Source organism: Cynocephalus volans, chromosome 17, assembly GCF_027409185.1.
Source record: "Cynocephalus volans isolate mCynVol1 chromosome 17, mCynVol1.pri, whole genome shotgun sequence".
In the NCBI taxonomy this organism is placed as follows: Eukaryota; Metazoa; Chordata; class Mammalia; order Dermoptera; family Cynocephalidae; genus Cynocephalus; species Cynocephalus volans.
In genome coordinates, this window is record NC_084476.1 from 9,880,729 (window position 1) to 9,896,250 (window position 15,522).

The 15,522-nt window shown below is 56.5% G+C and overlaps 2 protein-coding genes across 7 annotated transcripts in view; one reads left to right on the forward strand and one right to left on the reverse strand.

The window, feature by feature from the left end:
- Positions 1-4,844, forward strand: part of NIBAN2 (niban apoptosis regulator 2) — a 48,366-nt gene extending 43,522 nt beyond the window's left edge. Inside the window, exons 9-14 of the mRNA XM_063082244.1 lie at positions 971-1,158; positions 1,952-2,107; positions 2,584-2,700; positions 2,945-3,052; positions 3,187-3,298; positions 3,763-4,844. Coding sequence (XP_062938314.1) covers positions 971-1,158; positions 1,952-2,107; positions 2,584-2,700; positions 2,945-3,052; positions 3,187-3,298; positions 3,763-4,340 — 1,259 coding nt within the window. The 3' untranslated portion in view covers positions 4,341-4,844. The remainder of the gene's footprint in view (positions 1-970; positions 1,159-1,951; positions 2,108-2,583; positions 2,701-2,944; positions 3,053-3,186; positions 3,299-3,762) is intronic.
- Positions 4,845-7,599: 2,755 nt separating this feature from the next.
- Positions 7,600-15,522, reverse strand: part of LRSAM1 (leucine rich repeat and sterile alpha motif containing 1) — a 39,652-nt gene continuing 31,729 nt past the window's right edge. For 4 of the 6 annotated variants that reach the window (XM_063081623.1, XM_063081624.1, XM_063081625.1 and 1 more), the window contains 4 exons: positions 14,751-14,849; positions 13,667-13,798; positions 12,483-12,564; positions 7,600-8,424 (listed from right to left, as the gene is read on the reverse strand). In XM_063081623.1, coding sequence (XP_062937693.1) covers positions 7,919-8,424; positions 12,483-12,564; positions 13,667-13,798; positions 14,751-14,849 — 819 coding nt within the window. In that variant the 3' untranslated portion in view covers positions 7,600-7,918. Of the gene's footprint in view, positions 8,425-10,109; positions 10,256-12,482; positions 12,565-13,666; positions 13,799-14,750; positions 14,850-15,522 lie in introns of all 6 variants that reach the window. The other 2 variants (XM_063081627.1, XM_063081626.1) reach the window with 1 other exon arrangement.

Below are 15,522 nucleotides of genomic sequence, written 5' to 3' on the forward strand. Positions count from 1 at the left end.
ATGACTTGCTCATTGGTAGTTTTGAAAAATTAGAATCAAATCTTAGGCATTGTTCCTCCAACCCCTGTGAATTGTTTTGTGGCCGTTTTTTCTTTAAATTCAGATGTTGAGGATGTAGATTTTTGTCCAGGAGGTTCAAGCCTTCTGTTCATCTTTGGTTAACACAGATTTTACCACGTCATTTTAGTGGACATCAGTTTAACTCTGTGATGATTTAAATTCGGCAAGTGTAACATTTCCAGGTCTGTTGACTATAATCCTTTCTGTTCCTGGCCAGATGGGAGCCTCCCTCCTGCTCGTCCCCAGTCACACATCCACAGAGTCTGGTTTTAGCACCTCTCAGTTTCTAGCTGTATTCATTGGGAGCTGGATAGGACACAGAGTTGACGTTTATTGTGTGGAACAAACAACATTAGCTGGGCAGGGGTGGAGGTGGACATCAAAACACTGCTGGGTAAAAATGCTTTGCTCAGAATGTTCTGGAGATGGCCCCTGCCCACAGGAAGAGAGCCTTTTACATAATGACGCAGAGCCAGGCCACACCATTCCAGAGCAGGATCGCTCAGTTTTTGCAAAACCAAGAAGCTCATCAAATCTAAAGTGGTTTCTTTTGTTTGTTTGTTTTGTTGTTTTTAAACAAAAGCGAAAGAGCCTCAAAGATGAGCTTCTCTCTACCTCTAGCTAAGCAGAAAACTGCTGACACCTGTGGACTAGCAGTTTTCTTAGTTTCTTGCCATCTCGGTTTTAGAAATGTCAGGGTCCAATCTCGGAATACCCTGCTATTTTTACTGCATGGATTTGTTACCTTTATGAACTGTCTCTCTGGAATTGTCCCCCTTGCCAATATTGCCACCAGTGGTTTTCTTTAAGAATAATATGACAGCATGCCTCTAGCGTCAGGTTCTGGGATGGCTGGGGTGCTCATGGGGAGCACGGCCCCTCACCACTGAGCAGCTCCCTCTGGGTGCAGCGTTCATCCTCCCCAAGGCTGAGGTGTGTGTCCGGAACCACGTCCAGCCCTACATCCCGTCCATCCTGGAGGCCTTGATGGTGCCTACTAGCCAGGGCTTCACCGAAGTGCGAGACATCTTCTTCAAAGAGGTCACCGACATGAACCTGAATGTTATCAATGAGGGTGGCATTGACAAGCTGGGCGAGGTGAGGCTGGGCATGGCCCCCAGGGTGGGGGGCTCCTGAGTTTGGGTCTGGTCTGCCTCTACAGGGCCCTCACCGTGCGACTTAGGGCGGGCCACTCCCCTCCCAGGTAAACAGAGGCCAAAACTGTTGGAAGTCCGGGGGCGGGGGGGTGTCCAGCAGTTAGAAGCAAGAGCAAAAAATAACCCCCTGCCGCCAGCTTCTATAAACCAGGAGGATTGCTAACATATGCAAGAATTTAATGGAGAAGAGAGGGAAGGAAGGGAGGAAAGGCGAGCTCCAGACACGAGCACTGCAATTACAAAGTAGAGTTAAGTACATCATGCCAATCATGTAGCCCACAGTGGAGACTGCCCATCTCTCTCCTTGTCCTCGGGCATGTGGCCCTCGAGGTGGACGTCCTTCCACAGTCCCTGTGTTGGGTAGTTAACTTCCTGGAGCCACGGAGTTGTCAGGTACAGATAGAATTTATCCTTGGCTGCCCCCTTTACACTCCAAATTTGGGCGTGCACAGACAGTAATAATCACAGAATTAGAGAACAGGAAAGGACCTTAGAGATCATGATCCCGATTTTGAGGCTCAGATAGGGTGAGCTGCTGGGCTCCCACACCCGCCCTGCCATCAGATCCTCACGCCTCCTGGCCTGGGGCCTTTCAGGCTTACTTTCGTGGGCACCACCCCCAGGCGGCCGTCCCTGGTGGCCAGTGTCAGCCTCAGGGCCCAGGCAGGGTGTGACTGGCTCCTGGCTCCTGGAGTGGCCCTGCTCAGGCCCCGCACGTCCCTGCCTCCCTGTAGTACATGGAGAAGCTGTCCCAGCTGGCGTTCCACCCCCTGAAGATGCAGAGCTGCTATGAGAAGATGGAGCCCCTGCGGCTGGACGGGCTGCAGCAGCGCTTCGACGTGTCCAGCACATCCGTGTTCAAGCAGCGAGCCCAGATCCACATGCGTGAGGTGGGCCCGAGGCAGCTGCCACCGGCACCCCACTCTGCTCACCTCCCCCCAGGGGCCCCTGTCGCCCAGGAAGAGGCCCTTCTTCTCCCTGTTCCCTGCCACACTGTGGTAACTTACCCGGCAGGCACTCTCCTGCTCGGGTCTCTGCTTATCTCTAACTAATCTGGCTAACGACTCACCTCCAGGCCTCGGCTTAGAGACCCCTTCTTCCGGGAAGCTCGCCTTGCTTCCCCAAGCCCCTTCCAGTGTTTCCTATTTCCTTGAGGCAGGGGCTGGCCCCAGCGTCCAGCTCTGTGCCAAGCACACACAGACCCTCGTTAACTTGTGAACGAGTGATTGAGGGGAGGAGCACACAGACCCCCCCATCCTCCCTCACAGGCCTAGGGCAGGGGCCGGGTGAGAACCCCCTCAGCAGCAGGCAAGAAGGGGCTGTGGTCATTCCCTGGGCTTCATGTGCCCTGGGCTGTGCCCTGCAGCAAATGGACAATGCCGTGTACACCTTCGAGACCCTCCTGCACCAGGAGCTGGGGAAGGGGCCCACCAAGGAGGAGCTGTGCAAGTCAATCCAGCGGATCCTGGAGCGGGTGCTGAAGGTGAGAGGCCTGCCCTGCCCGCGACCCATCCCAAGTGTGCCTGAGCCCTGAACCCTGAGCCCTGAGCCCTGAGCCCTGAGCCCGAGCCCGGCCACTGTAAGGATTGCCACCCCTGCCGGGAGGCATCACTCATCCCCTTGGGCAGATGAAGACTCTGAGGCTGGGCTCAGACCACTGACCGCCAACCTCCCTGGTAGAGCCACTGACCTAGAGATGCTGTCCCTGTATCCTTCCTTCTCTGCAGAAATATGACTATGACAGCAGCTCTGTGCGGAAGAGGTTTTTCCGGGAGGCGCTGCTGCAGATCACCATCCCGTTCCTGCTAAAGAAGCTGGCCCCCACCTGCAAGTCGGTGAGCGCACCCCCCACGCCACCTGCCCCCGCCCACCCGCTGTAGCCTCTTAGGCCCTGGGGGGGGTGGATCCCACAGAGCCTTTCTGCTCCCCCAGTCCTGACCTCCCATCTCTGCCCGCCCTGCCTGGGCAGGAGCTGCCCCGGTTCCAGGAACTGATCTTCGAGGACTTCGCCAGGTTCATCCTGGTGGAGAACACGTATGAGGAGGTGGTGCTGCAGACCGTCATGAAAGACATCCTGCAGGGTGAGCGCTGGCCTCGCCTCTCGGGGGCTGCTGCAGAGTTGGGGGTGGCAGTCGCTCCCACTGCTGCTGCCATGGGGACTATTATTGCCAGGTGGAGGATGAGGTGTCAGCCAAGGTTTTCTGATGGTGTCAGCGAGGGGACAAAGAAAAGCCCGAGACCTATGCCTGGGGGCTGGGTTGAGCCCACTCTGAACTGTGTGACCCCAGGATGGTAGTGCCTTGTCTCTGTGCCTTAGTTTCTTCTTGGGTCCTTGGCTGCTGGGAGGATTGCATGAGTGACTGGATGACTCAGTGGTCACCAGCTTGGGCTCTGGGCTAGGGTCACAGCCCTGCTTCTTCCAGCAGTTGGTTTGGGAATGAGTCACTTCCACATCACAGATGGCTCACAGGGGGATGAGACGGGTCCCATTTGGGCAGAGAGTCCCCATGCTGAGCGTCCTGATGCCTCCCCCTGTGGCCCACAGCCGTGAAGGAGGCCGCAGTGCAGAGGAAACACAACCTGTACCGGGACAGCATGGTCATGCACAACAGCGACCCCAACCTGCATCTGTTGGCTGAGGGCGTACCCATTGATTGGGGCGAGGAGTATGGTGACAGCGGTCGCAGCCCCAGCCCTGGTGCCCCAGAAGCAGCCACCCTCTCGGAAAAGCGGCGGCGCGCCAAGCAGGTGGTCTCCGTGGTCCAGGACGAGGACGCAGGGCTGCCCTTCGAGGCTGGCCCTGAGCCACCGTCACCAGCGTCCCCGGACAGTGTCACTGAGCTCTGTGGTCTGCTAGCCCAGGATCTGCGGGCTGAGAGCCCTCCGCCAGCTGGCCTCCTGCTCAATGGGGCCCCCGCCCAGGAGAGTCCCCAGCCGGTGGCAGCCCCCGAGGCCTCGCTGCCTTCCTCACCCCTCCGGCATCTCCCACCTGGAAAGGCTGTGGACCTGGAGCCCCCCAAGCCCAGTGACCAGGAGACTGGGGAGCAGGTGTCCAGCCTCAGCGGTCGCCCCCCCATCCACACCACCACCGAGGACAGCGCAGGGGTGCAGACGGAGTTCTAGGGCGGTCGGCTGTGCTTCTGTTGGACACGGCACACGGCAGCTCCCCCTGAGGCACTGATGGGCTCGGAGGAGGGAGACCCCGTCTGTGCCTCGGGGGTGGAGGTGGGCAGGGGCTGGCGTGTGCCTCCAGGGACTGGGCAGGGACGGGTCCACCTGTCACTTTACTGTCACTTTGCTCCCTGTTTTCTCTTCTGCGGGATGATCTCGGACGCAGGGTCTGGTTTCGGGGTTTCCTCCTTGTGCTGGGGGCTGGACAAGGCTGAAGGGGGCAAGGGGACCCCCCCTCCCGCCCTTCTTCTGTGGTCTCTTTCCCTCATGGGTCTTGCTGAGAGGGAGGTGAAAGCGTCTCGCGCTGTGACGTGAGGCCCGTGGACCCCTCCTGTCTCGCCTGGGGACCAGGAAGATGGAGGCAGATGGGCGCCGAGGGCCCTCCCTGTCCCGCTTCCTCCGTGCTCCCCCCAGCTGGGCCCCAAAGGCCAGTTTTGGCACGGACGCTGCCCCGCTTTCCCGTTTGGGTGAGGGGAGGTGGGGGGTCTTCAGGCTGGAGCTTGTCTGGGGGATGCTGGGGGACGGAGGGGGCGGCGTTGGGCCTGGGAATGGCATGAGAAAGGCCTGGAATGTGCTGGTCTGAGGAGGGGACGTGTCCGAGGGAAGGAAGGCGCCCCCGTCTGGGGGAGGCGTGTGGGTGGATGTGGGAGCATGAGGCCGAGACGGTGGACTGAGGGTTGCTGGAAGCCGAGCGTGGGGCCTCTGCCCCTCATCTGTCCCTTCAGCCCCAGCCTGTCTCCTTCCTGTTGCCTGGGACCACAGGTCTCTGGGATTGCCTGTCCCTCCTTTGCCCACACTCATGCTCTGGACTGGCGCAGGATGGAGGGTGGCACATGGCTTAGCGGGTGCGGACTGTCTTCTCTGGTCACCTGCAAGGTACTCACCACCTGCCCAGGGAGTGGGATGCGGCTCCTGGGGGGCAGAGTGAGGGGCCATGGCTCCCCCAGACACTGTATGTGGCCCTGAGGATTTGGGGTCAGACTACACTTGGCCTGTGCTGCCTGAGCCACCAAGTCACCTCCGCTGAAAACTCCAGGTGCCTCTTCAAACATCCTTGTGAGTCGCTTTGGGCCTGGCTGTCATCCTTCCTCAGCTTCTCATTCCTGGGGGTGAGGGTCAAGCCAAGGCAGCCCCCACCCACAGCCTCCCCAGACCCCCTCCCCTGCTGCTTTGAGGGGAGGGAGGGCAGGGTAGAAATGGACTAATTCAAGGTCCCCAGGGTGCGCCCCCTGCATTCTCAATCCCCTAGAACAGCTCCCCAGAGCAGGGGCTTAGACCCACAGGACATTTGGCTGGTGCTCAGGGACCTTGCTCCCCCAGCCCTCGAATCACTAACCTTTTCTGCGACACTTTCCGCCTTAAGATGCTCTCCTCTCGTGCCTTGTGGGGTTCTCCAATCATCCTTCCCAGATATTGTATTGAAAATATTATGCAAACTGTTTAAGCTTGTATTAATCAATAAATGCTTTATTTAAAACCAGTTTACGTGTGATGCTGGGGGTAAGGGCCACAGGGAGCCCCAGGCTAGGGACTGTGTCTAGGAACCCGCACACCTCGGCTTTCTGGGCTCATCACTTGAGCAGTACCTCTAGGTCCATGGTCTGCATTCTTATATTATCCCATTTCACAGAGGAGGAAACAGACTCAGATAGCAGGGCTTCCTCACCCAGCCCTTTGCCTGGCTTCTTGTCCAAGGGGGCGGCAGCAGCTTCAAGGCCAGTGGGCCCTTGGGCATCCACAATGGGGTGGGCTCAGCACAGTGACACCAGCTCTGTCAAGGCTCCTACCACACGCCATGCACTGAGCACTTGCTGTGGGCCGTGTGCTTCACATGCGGGGCCAGCAGCTTCACGGCAGCTCTAGGAGGGGGTGCTGTCACCAACCTCATTTCACCAGGGTGTAAACTGAGGCCCAGGAAGGTGGGGAACCCTGGCTGAGGTTATGTGGCACCTCCGTATATGTGGGTTGCCTTGTCTACAGGTACAAACATGTCCCTGTTTGGTGGGGGGCAACAGCCAGTCACCCTGGAGGTTGTTGGCTTCCCTGGTGCCAGCCTCCATGGGGCCTAGGGTTTGGGCCTGATCGTCTATTGACAAGGGCCGAGATGCCACACACGGCTGAGAGAGGCCAGGGATTCAGCTGTCACTAGCTGCTGTCCTTGGCCAGTTACTGGCTCTGAGCCTCAAGCTCAAGGTCTGGGAGTCAGATGGTCCCTGGGCCTCGTGAGGATTCAAGGAGACATAAAACGCTGTGCTCTGCAAAGCCGCCCTGCCTGCCTCAGGCCTCAGTCTCCCCTCTTCGCCAAACCGAGCCCAGGAGGGTAGGGGGGGAGGGGGAGAAAAACCATCACAGGTCCCCAGGGTGAAGACATAGGAAGAGGCACCCAGCTCCTGCCCTGGCAAGCGGGACTCTACAAAGGGCATTCACCCTATCCCTCTCAGCACTGCAGGACTGATGGTCCCAATGAGATAGGAAAACTGAGGCCCGGGGAGGCCGGGCTCCTGGCAGCGCCATCCAGCTAGCTCGTGTGGATGCTGCACATGGGGTGAGCACTCAGCGCCCCCTGGTGGCCACCAGCCTAAGTCAGGGCCCCATGTCCCCTATTGAATGAATGGGGAAACTGAGGTCCAAAGGCTGGCCAGGGTCACTGAGTGGCTGGAGGCAGAGCCCAGGTGCCCTGAGAAAGCCTGTCACTAGCCCAAAGAAAAGGCTGCCCATGGCTCAAAACCACTTGCCAGAAAATGTGCGATAAACGTGTACCTCCGTGGGGAGTACAGTGCATGGCTCCTGGAACTGCGCAGTCAACATTTGCACAGCTGCTTGGTCCGGGAGTCAGGATGCTTCCGTGAACAGGTCAAACCTAGCACCAGTCCCGTAGCAAGGCCCCAGGCACTTGCCCCCTCAGCCTCAGCTGCACCATCTGCAATAATGACAATGCACAGCCCGGGCTCCTAGAGAAACAGCCTGCTCTCTAGCTGCCCCTTGGGGCCCTTCTCTCTGGCCCTGGCCTCTCCACCTGTCAAGAGGGGAGCGTTGGATAACTTTACATTCAAGAATGGCTCTACCTGCTCTCTCCTTTTGACAGAGGTACAGCACGCTGCTGGCCCTTTCCCCAGAAGAGCTGCACTCTCCTCTACCCCCAGCCCCAGGCCTTGTCCCCTCCCTTCCTCTTCCCAGGTTCCCCTGAGGACCCAGTGACAACTCAGGGAAGGAGCAGGCTACAGACGGGTTTATTGATATTCCTGCTTTGGGTCCAGCTGTGTGGGGTGAGGCGGTGCGGATGTGGAGCAGGAGGGGCCCAGAGTGCCAGGGGAGCAGCAGAGAGCGGGGCCAGGGAGGCTGGCGCTGCTTGTGGGCACAGTCTGCACTTCCAAGCCCACGACAGCTTGTGGCCCCTACACACCAGCTCCGCCCGTGGCCTCCTCTCACCCTCGGCCAGTCTTGCCCACCACCCCGCCGAGGGGGAGGGCACTGTGTGTGTTCACACACGAGGACGCCATGCTCCTGGAGGGGCAGTGATCTGCCCACAGTCAGATAGCTAGGAAGCAGGAGAACCATGACTTGGCCGGGATGCTCATCCCTGCCTGAGCTCTGGTGGTGGCATAGCCACCTCTCCATACCCCAGATTGTGTCACCAGGCCACGAGGGACCCCAGCACCAGCAGAGCCACCCCCTCTCTTGTCCACAGTATTCAGAGCAGCTAGGTCATGGATCAGGACACCCCCTGACCTGGGCCAGAAGTGCTTGGAGATCAAGGTGGGGTGGGGGCGGGGGCTCCCAGGCTGGGAGGAAAGGGCCCAGGATGGGGGGACTCGTACTAGTCTGGCTAGAGTGGGGGTGAGCAGGAGCCCCGGGCTGCAGTGTGGAGGCAGGGCCAGAGGGATGGCCCCGGCGGGCGGGCGGGCTGCGCTCAGCTGCTGTGGTAGATGCGGAGGCGCTGGGCGATCTCCTGGCGGCACAGCGGGCAGGTGCGCAGCGGCTGGCAGCACTGCTGGCAGCAGCAGACGTGGCCGCAGTTGAGGAAGATCATCTGGGCCTGAGGAGAGAGAGCGCAAGCATGTGGGCCCGGCCCTGCCTGCGTCCCCAGGGAGGAGCTGCTGAGTCCCTGTCCCTGGGCCGTTGGTTGCTCTTTTCCTTAAAAATCTGACCGCATGGGCACCCTGAACCGCTCAAACATCACAGAAATATGTACCATAGAATGGCAAAACCTAGTCCTTCTGTTAGCAGTCGAATGTCTACTTCCCTATATTTGGTAAAAAATATATAAATACCCATACCTTCCCCACCCTTCCTTTCTTTTCTTTTTTTTAAAAAAAGATGACCAGTAAGGGGATCTTAACCCTTGACTTGGTGTTGTCAGCACCACGCTCTCCCAAGTGGCCGGCCCTCCAACTCTTCCTTTCTTAAATAAAACTGGGGTTATACAGGATGAGTGTTCCTTACCTGAAATGCTTGAACTGTTTTGGATTTCAGATTTTGGGGGATTTTGGAATATCTGCATTATACATACCGGTTGAGCATCCCAAATCTGAAAATCTGAGATCCGAAATGGAAGCATTTTGGATTTGGGATTTTCAGATTTGGGATGCTCCAATGTGTCCTATGTATGTTTGACTGCTTGCTTTCTTTGCCTCACAACCTCTCTTGGACGCTGGCCACGTCCTCTCTGTGTCCCAGCTGTGCAGTGTCTCCCTGTACAGGAGGAGCACAGTTTACTGAACCAGCCCCACCGCTGGACACTTTAGTTTACAGTTTTTTTTTTTTTTTTAAAAGATGACCGGTAAGGGGATCTTAACCCTTGACTTGGTGTTGTGAGCACCACGCTCAGCCAGTGAGCGAACCAGCCATCCGTATATGGGATCCGAACCCGGGGCCTTGGTGTTCTCAGCACCGCACTCTCCCGAGTGAGCCACGGGCCGGCCCTAGTTTACAGTCTTTTGCCATTTATGCGCCTGCCCAGCCCTGAACTCCTCAGTCTAAAAACCACTCCAACCTTTGGATCAACAGCCATGCAAGTGTGCCTGTGCACTGTTCTCACAGTTCCTCTTTTTAGGGATTTGTCCTGAGCACAAGGATGTGCTCCAAACCCTGCTCAAAGCTGTCTGTAATATCCAGCAACCAGGAGCCACCTGCAGGGCCCAACTTAATTTATAACTGACTGGTCCCTGGGTATCATGGCACCCCTGGGTCTGCTAAAGTCCAGGGAATAACTGAGGTGTACGCATGGCTGCTTTTCTAAGTAGGATCGCATGGTGAAGGCAAGAGAGGACTGTTATTTTATACACTAATGTTTAATTTTTACAGTAAATGTTAATTCTGCAATAACTTTTAAAAGATGATTTTTTTAAAGGTCTCTTTAGGAAAAATCATGTTGTTTGTATTTCATGACTTGGGAAATTTTCCCTAATGTATTTATTAAGTATAAAAAATACCACAAACCTTCTTTTGAAAAAAGAAAAAAGGTCCAGAAGATGATGTTAGCATTGCTCATATGTGGGTCATAGGATCATGGTCATTTTCATTTCCTGTATTTTTTGCTATTCTATATTTTCCAAAGTGTCTAATGAATACAATATACTCATATAACTAGAGAAAAACGTTTTGAAACAACTCCCATGCCTGCAAAGGCTGAGGGTGGCCGCAGAGAGGGGCAGGCTGGTGGGGAAGGTGGGGTCGGGGTCGGGCCCCACATCCCATCTGGTTCTGCCACTGCAGACTCACCTCCCGTTCCAGGCACACGACACATTCTGAGGCCTGTGCCTCTAGCTCTGCAGGGGGAGCTGATGGCCTCACTGACTCAGGAGGCTCCTGGGGGGCTGTGGGGGGCTCCAGGGCTCTGAGGACCTCACTCTTGGGTGGTTTCATCTCTGTGGGGACCAGAGAGACAGGCCAGGGTCATCCCCTGATGATCCCAACCCCTAGGGCTCCCCTGGCCCTGCCTGCCCCCAAGTGAGTGAGTGGAGAGAGGGGCGCTCTGACCTCAGAGCCGGGACATAGGCTCCCCCTCCCACACGCCCTCTTAGTCCCCCTCTCTGAGCCTCGTCCCCCTTCTGTAAGATGGGAGTGAAGCCTTTCTCTGCAGGGCCATCTCACCACCCTGGCAGGGCGGCTGCAGCGCTTGTGCATTGGGGCCTCTTACCCCTAAGATCTGCTGGACCTTCCACGGCCACCCTGCAAGTAGTAGGGCTTGTCACTTTCAGAGATGAGAAATGCGAGGCTTAGAGAGGGGAAGTCACTTGCCCAGGGCCACATGGCCATCTGGTGGTGGAGCCACAGGACAGGAGCCCTGGTTAGGGGCTCTGGGGTAGGGTGGGCTGGGATGCCCTGGAGACAGGCTGGCCACTGTCCATCAGGTGACCCCAGGGAGAGGGAGCAGGATGAGGAGCCCCCAAGCTGCTTCTCCTGTCCCTCGCATCCCCGGCAAGCCTGGTGCTCCACCCTGCAACCAGTGTCCCCTGCCTGGGTCCCAGCCAGCCCTGAAGCAGGACTTCAAAAAACGCAGTCTCTCTTTATATCATCATGCAGGGGACACCACCGACTTCCTACCCGTTCCCCATTTCTGGCCCCCATCCCAATCATGGTTCGCTTTGTTTATATATCCTACAGTTTGAATTACAAGTATCATTTTTTTATAATAGGAAAAAACCTGAAGATTTTTTCCAGGCTGTTACACCACCACCAGACCCTCTAAGGGCATCAGTGCTGCCCCCAAAATGCCACTGTAAAGGGCTCTTCTGCGTTTGACATAAGGCACTGCACATGGACTCCTGGGAACAAGACAGCTGCCAGGAAACCGCCTGAGGCTTTCGCAGCCTGTGCAGCTGAGGAGGGGCGAGGGGCATCCACCACTGCTGCTCCCGTGCCAGTCGGCACAAGCAGGAAGCCCCAAGCGGCCGAAGCACCTGCCCTCTACTCATGGACCTGGGCCCACGTGGACATTCCACAATGGACAGGAAGAGCCTGCTTGTTAGCGCCAGGGATGACTGGAGACTGCGAGAAGCTAAGACCCTGACTCTTGAGGGGCTCTGAGGCACCAGCACCCCGCTCAGAGAGAAAGGGCACCTGCAACTCCTGCTCTCAGAGGTTTGTCTGCCACTTCTGATGCCAAACTCAGCCTGACGTGCAGTCTAGAGCTGAAGGGTCAGAGCTGGGGGAATATCAAGAAGGGGCCTATTTTGCATATGACTTGACATTAAAAAACTAGAAGTTTAATGACTTTTTTTTAGGTGGAGTCTACGTCCCTAGAGGAAACGAGCCCACAGACACCGTGGCGCTACGATCAGCCCAGACCTGGGCCAGTAGCAGCCTGAACTCCTGTCTCACCCCTGAACTCTGCCCCGTCTCCTTTCCTGGGCCCGGACCCCAAAATACCCAGCCCAGCTGCCCAAGCCTGCCCTCTCTGCCATCCCTGTTCTGGCCCCTCGCCTCTTCTCCAGGAAGGCAGTAAAGCCCAGTGGCTCACCATCTGCCGGTAGTGTGACAATATGGGAGACATGTTAACTGCCCTCGGCCTCAGTTTCCTCACCTCTCCAATGAGGATAACAACAGCGCCCATTCACAGGGTTGAACCCAAGGTCCCATGACATGGCACGTGTGAACTGGTGGCAAATGCCTGGCTTCTGGATCTTGCTTGTACACAGTAGACCCCTGACCGCACGCCTGCCCACCTCGGCCACACAGCCGACTTCCTGAGGGTCTTCATGACCAGGTTTTATCCCTTCACAACTTGTCATGAATATCTCCCTGCATCCAACCAGGCATGGTGTCAGTCATGCCCTGGGCAAACCAAGGACCTGGGTGTGCAGATCCCAGAGTCTGTAGAGTGGGTTATGGGAAAGTTATGGGACAGGGAGCCAGGAGGGCCCCTCCACTGCTCCATGGAGACTTCCCCATTTTTCCATGGTTATGGCCTGTTTTTCCCATTCGTAAAATGGGCTCACTCATCCCTAATCTTGGAGGGGTCCTTACGGACAGGCAGGGGCTAGAAGCAGCTCCCAGCCCTCATCCTGAAATGTAAGCAAGTGAGCGCCCCTCTGCAGCCCACGCATCGCTCAGGGCCTGTGCTTAGAAGGGGCCCTGGGGTCACACCAGTACCTGGTTGCATCCTGGCCACATCCAGCAGTTCCTGGACTCGCCTCAGGATCTGTTGCTGCAGGCCAGCCTCCGAGACGCCCACCTGTGGCAGTCCAAGCAAGAGCAGACTGTGGCCTGGGCTGGGTGGGGACCTGCTGCACAGCATTGAGCCACCACACATGAGCAGACCCAGGCCCACAGGACCACCTTGTCCCTGGCTTCTAGGCCCCAGGGTCTTCACGTGGCAGCACAGTGCCACAGCTGTGAGGGTGACCTCCTTAGGCTCGGCCCAACAATCGGTGTGGCAGGGTGAGAAACAGAGGTCCCAAAGGAAATCAACACTAGTCACGGCTACTAGCGAGTACGGTACCATGTCAACAGTGTCACCTACACAACCTCATGTCACTCCTACCAGACTGCCATCGAGGCCAACCTGCTGAGACACAGCAGTGCCTGAGTCACACAGTCCCTCAGTCTCAGAGCCCAAGTTCACAGCCCCAGGAGCCTCAGCGTCTGCGTCTGTCCAGGGGAGAGGCAGGACAGCAGAGTGGCAGAGAGCATGGACTGAGGCCAGACCACCAGGGTCGAGTCCTAGCTCTGCTGGGTGACCTTGGTCAAGTTAGTATCTTGCTGGGTCTCAGTTTCTTCATCTGGAAAATGGCAATAATGGTGATGCCCTTCCCTGGGCTGTCGGGAGGATTCAGGGAGCTACAGTATGAAAGTGCTGAGAGCAGTGCCCAGCGCTTGCGGGTGGTGCAAAGGTGCCACTGTCACCACTGCTATTCTGTGCTGAGTAGGAAATGGATTAATGTGACGTAAAGAGTTCAGCTCGTGCCCCAAGCGTAGCCAGGGCTCAGGCAGTGCCATGGTTATGACTGTAAAGCCATGGGGCAGGGTGGGGGTTGGACAGACGATCCTCAAGGCCCTGTCTTGACCTTGCAGATTGGATCTGAGCAAGTGGGGCTGTCTAGGGTCAGCAGGACCCACATTCCTGAAATTTCTTGGCCAGATGACGAGCAGGACACACACAGGTGGTTGGGGGCAGATGGGGCGGGCGTCCTGGCCATCTGGAAGCAAGGTGGCCCTGGGCCATTTGATAATGACACACCTCACCACGAGCTGCATAAAGAGCAAGTCAGCCCTTGGCCAGGTTGGGCCGCAGCTTCTCTGCCTCCCGAGCCTCCCCCAGGGCCGCTGCCTCCCACCTGGGCCAGGTCCCTGGGGCTCATCCTGCTCAGCATGTCCAGCGAGATGCGGTGATGCGCGAAGATGGGCAGGTAGTGCTCGGCCGACAGCTCCACCAGGAGGGCCACCAGCTGGCGCTCCATGCCTTCTTCCTGCAGGACACACCCCGAGAAAGGCCAGCGACCATGAGCGGGAAGGTAAAAAAAAAAAAAGCCAGCAGAAAACAGAGAGCTCGACTATATGTAACATAATACACAGAATGCACTCGGGATTTTTCTACAAAAACGCACGTGTAAGTGCATAGGGATACATGCCCAAGGGAGCTCACTGCCACCCAAACTGCAAACTTGAAAACAGTCAGCCACTTTAATATCCACTAAGGGTGGCTGTTCAACTACTCTAGGGGTCACCCACACACTGACCAGTAGGCAGGTGCCTGCAAACAATGAGGTAGATCAATACGCATGGACCTGGAGAACTGTCCATCACTATATTATTTTTCTTCTTTTTGTTTTTTTTATTTTAAAAATTATTTTGTTTATTTATTTTCTTGTCTGTCACTATTGTTAAGAGCAAGTTACCAAAATGGTATGCATAGAATGACTCAATTTTTTACTTTTTTTGGGGGGGGGAGGGCTGGCCGGTACAGGATCTGAACCAGTGACCTTGGTATTATAAGGCTGTGTTCCAACCAACTGGTATAATTGGCCGGCCCGAATGATGCAATTTTTAAAAAGATAAAGTTTGTGGGGTGGGGGTGGGAACTGCGTCTACCCTGCCCCCACAGGTGCTCCGTGGACAGGTGCTCCACGGACAGCTGCTCTCGCCCACCCGCACAGGTGTGGCCCCATCGCGGGCTCACTGGCATCTGCCCCCCACGACAGTGACCAGTGCCCTGTCTGTGCCCTCACCACAGTGAACACTCCCTCAGTCTCATTTCTATCCCTGCCAGGGCCTGACATGGGCCTGGCACACCTGAGTCCCTAGGAAGATGAACTGAATCACACTGGGGAGGACGAGCAGCTGGCATGGCTGAGGCAACAGGGCGCCTCTGGAAGAGGCCCCATGGGCCCCTCGGCCGGGGCAGGCACCAGCCGTCCTTACCTGCAGCTTCAAGGACAAGGGCTTCTGGTTCAAAAGCCGCTGATACTGAATCAACCAGTAATTTTCCTGCTTGGTTTCGCTTTTAGCTTCTAACTCCATCTGCCAAGAATGGAGCAGACAGTGCTAGTTACAGATCAGTGAATTAAAAGTGTGTGACGGTGATGACAGTGAACTACGCTCCTCCGACCAGGTAGGTGGCACTTGGCATTTTACAAAGAACTCTTCCACCCACTGTCTCACCATTTAAACTACTGAAACGAGACACAGAGGAAGAATCACTGTCACCAGTTCACTGGTGAAAATGATCTCGGAGAAGGTAGCTGACTCGTCGATGCTGCACTTCCAGGCAGGGGCTTATCTGACCCTGGCCTTCTGCCACCTGGCCCTACACTCTGCCACTGCCTCTGGAGGGACATCCTCTTGTCTTCTCGTGGGAGAGCAAAGCATTTTGCAGCCGTCTCCTTCTCCCACAGAGCTCAGGCTGGCTGCCTTCTGGGTGCCGGGCAGGGGAGACACGCAGTTCTAAGGACACCTGCAGCTCCACAGCGGGCTTCACTGTCTGACAAAGCTGAAGAACTGTAAACATGCTACTGAGAACGATCCCTTCCTTCTGCCATTCAGTAAATATTCACCAAGTGTTGTCCTGGGCCAGGCACTGTTCTAGGTGCTCGGATAGAGCTGGGACACTGATAACAGCATTAATAACAGCAGGTAATGTTTCCAGAGCACCATGTGCCAGGCTGCCTGTGTACCTAGAGTTGTTACTTAATTC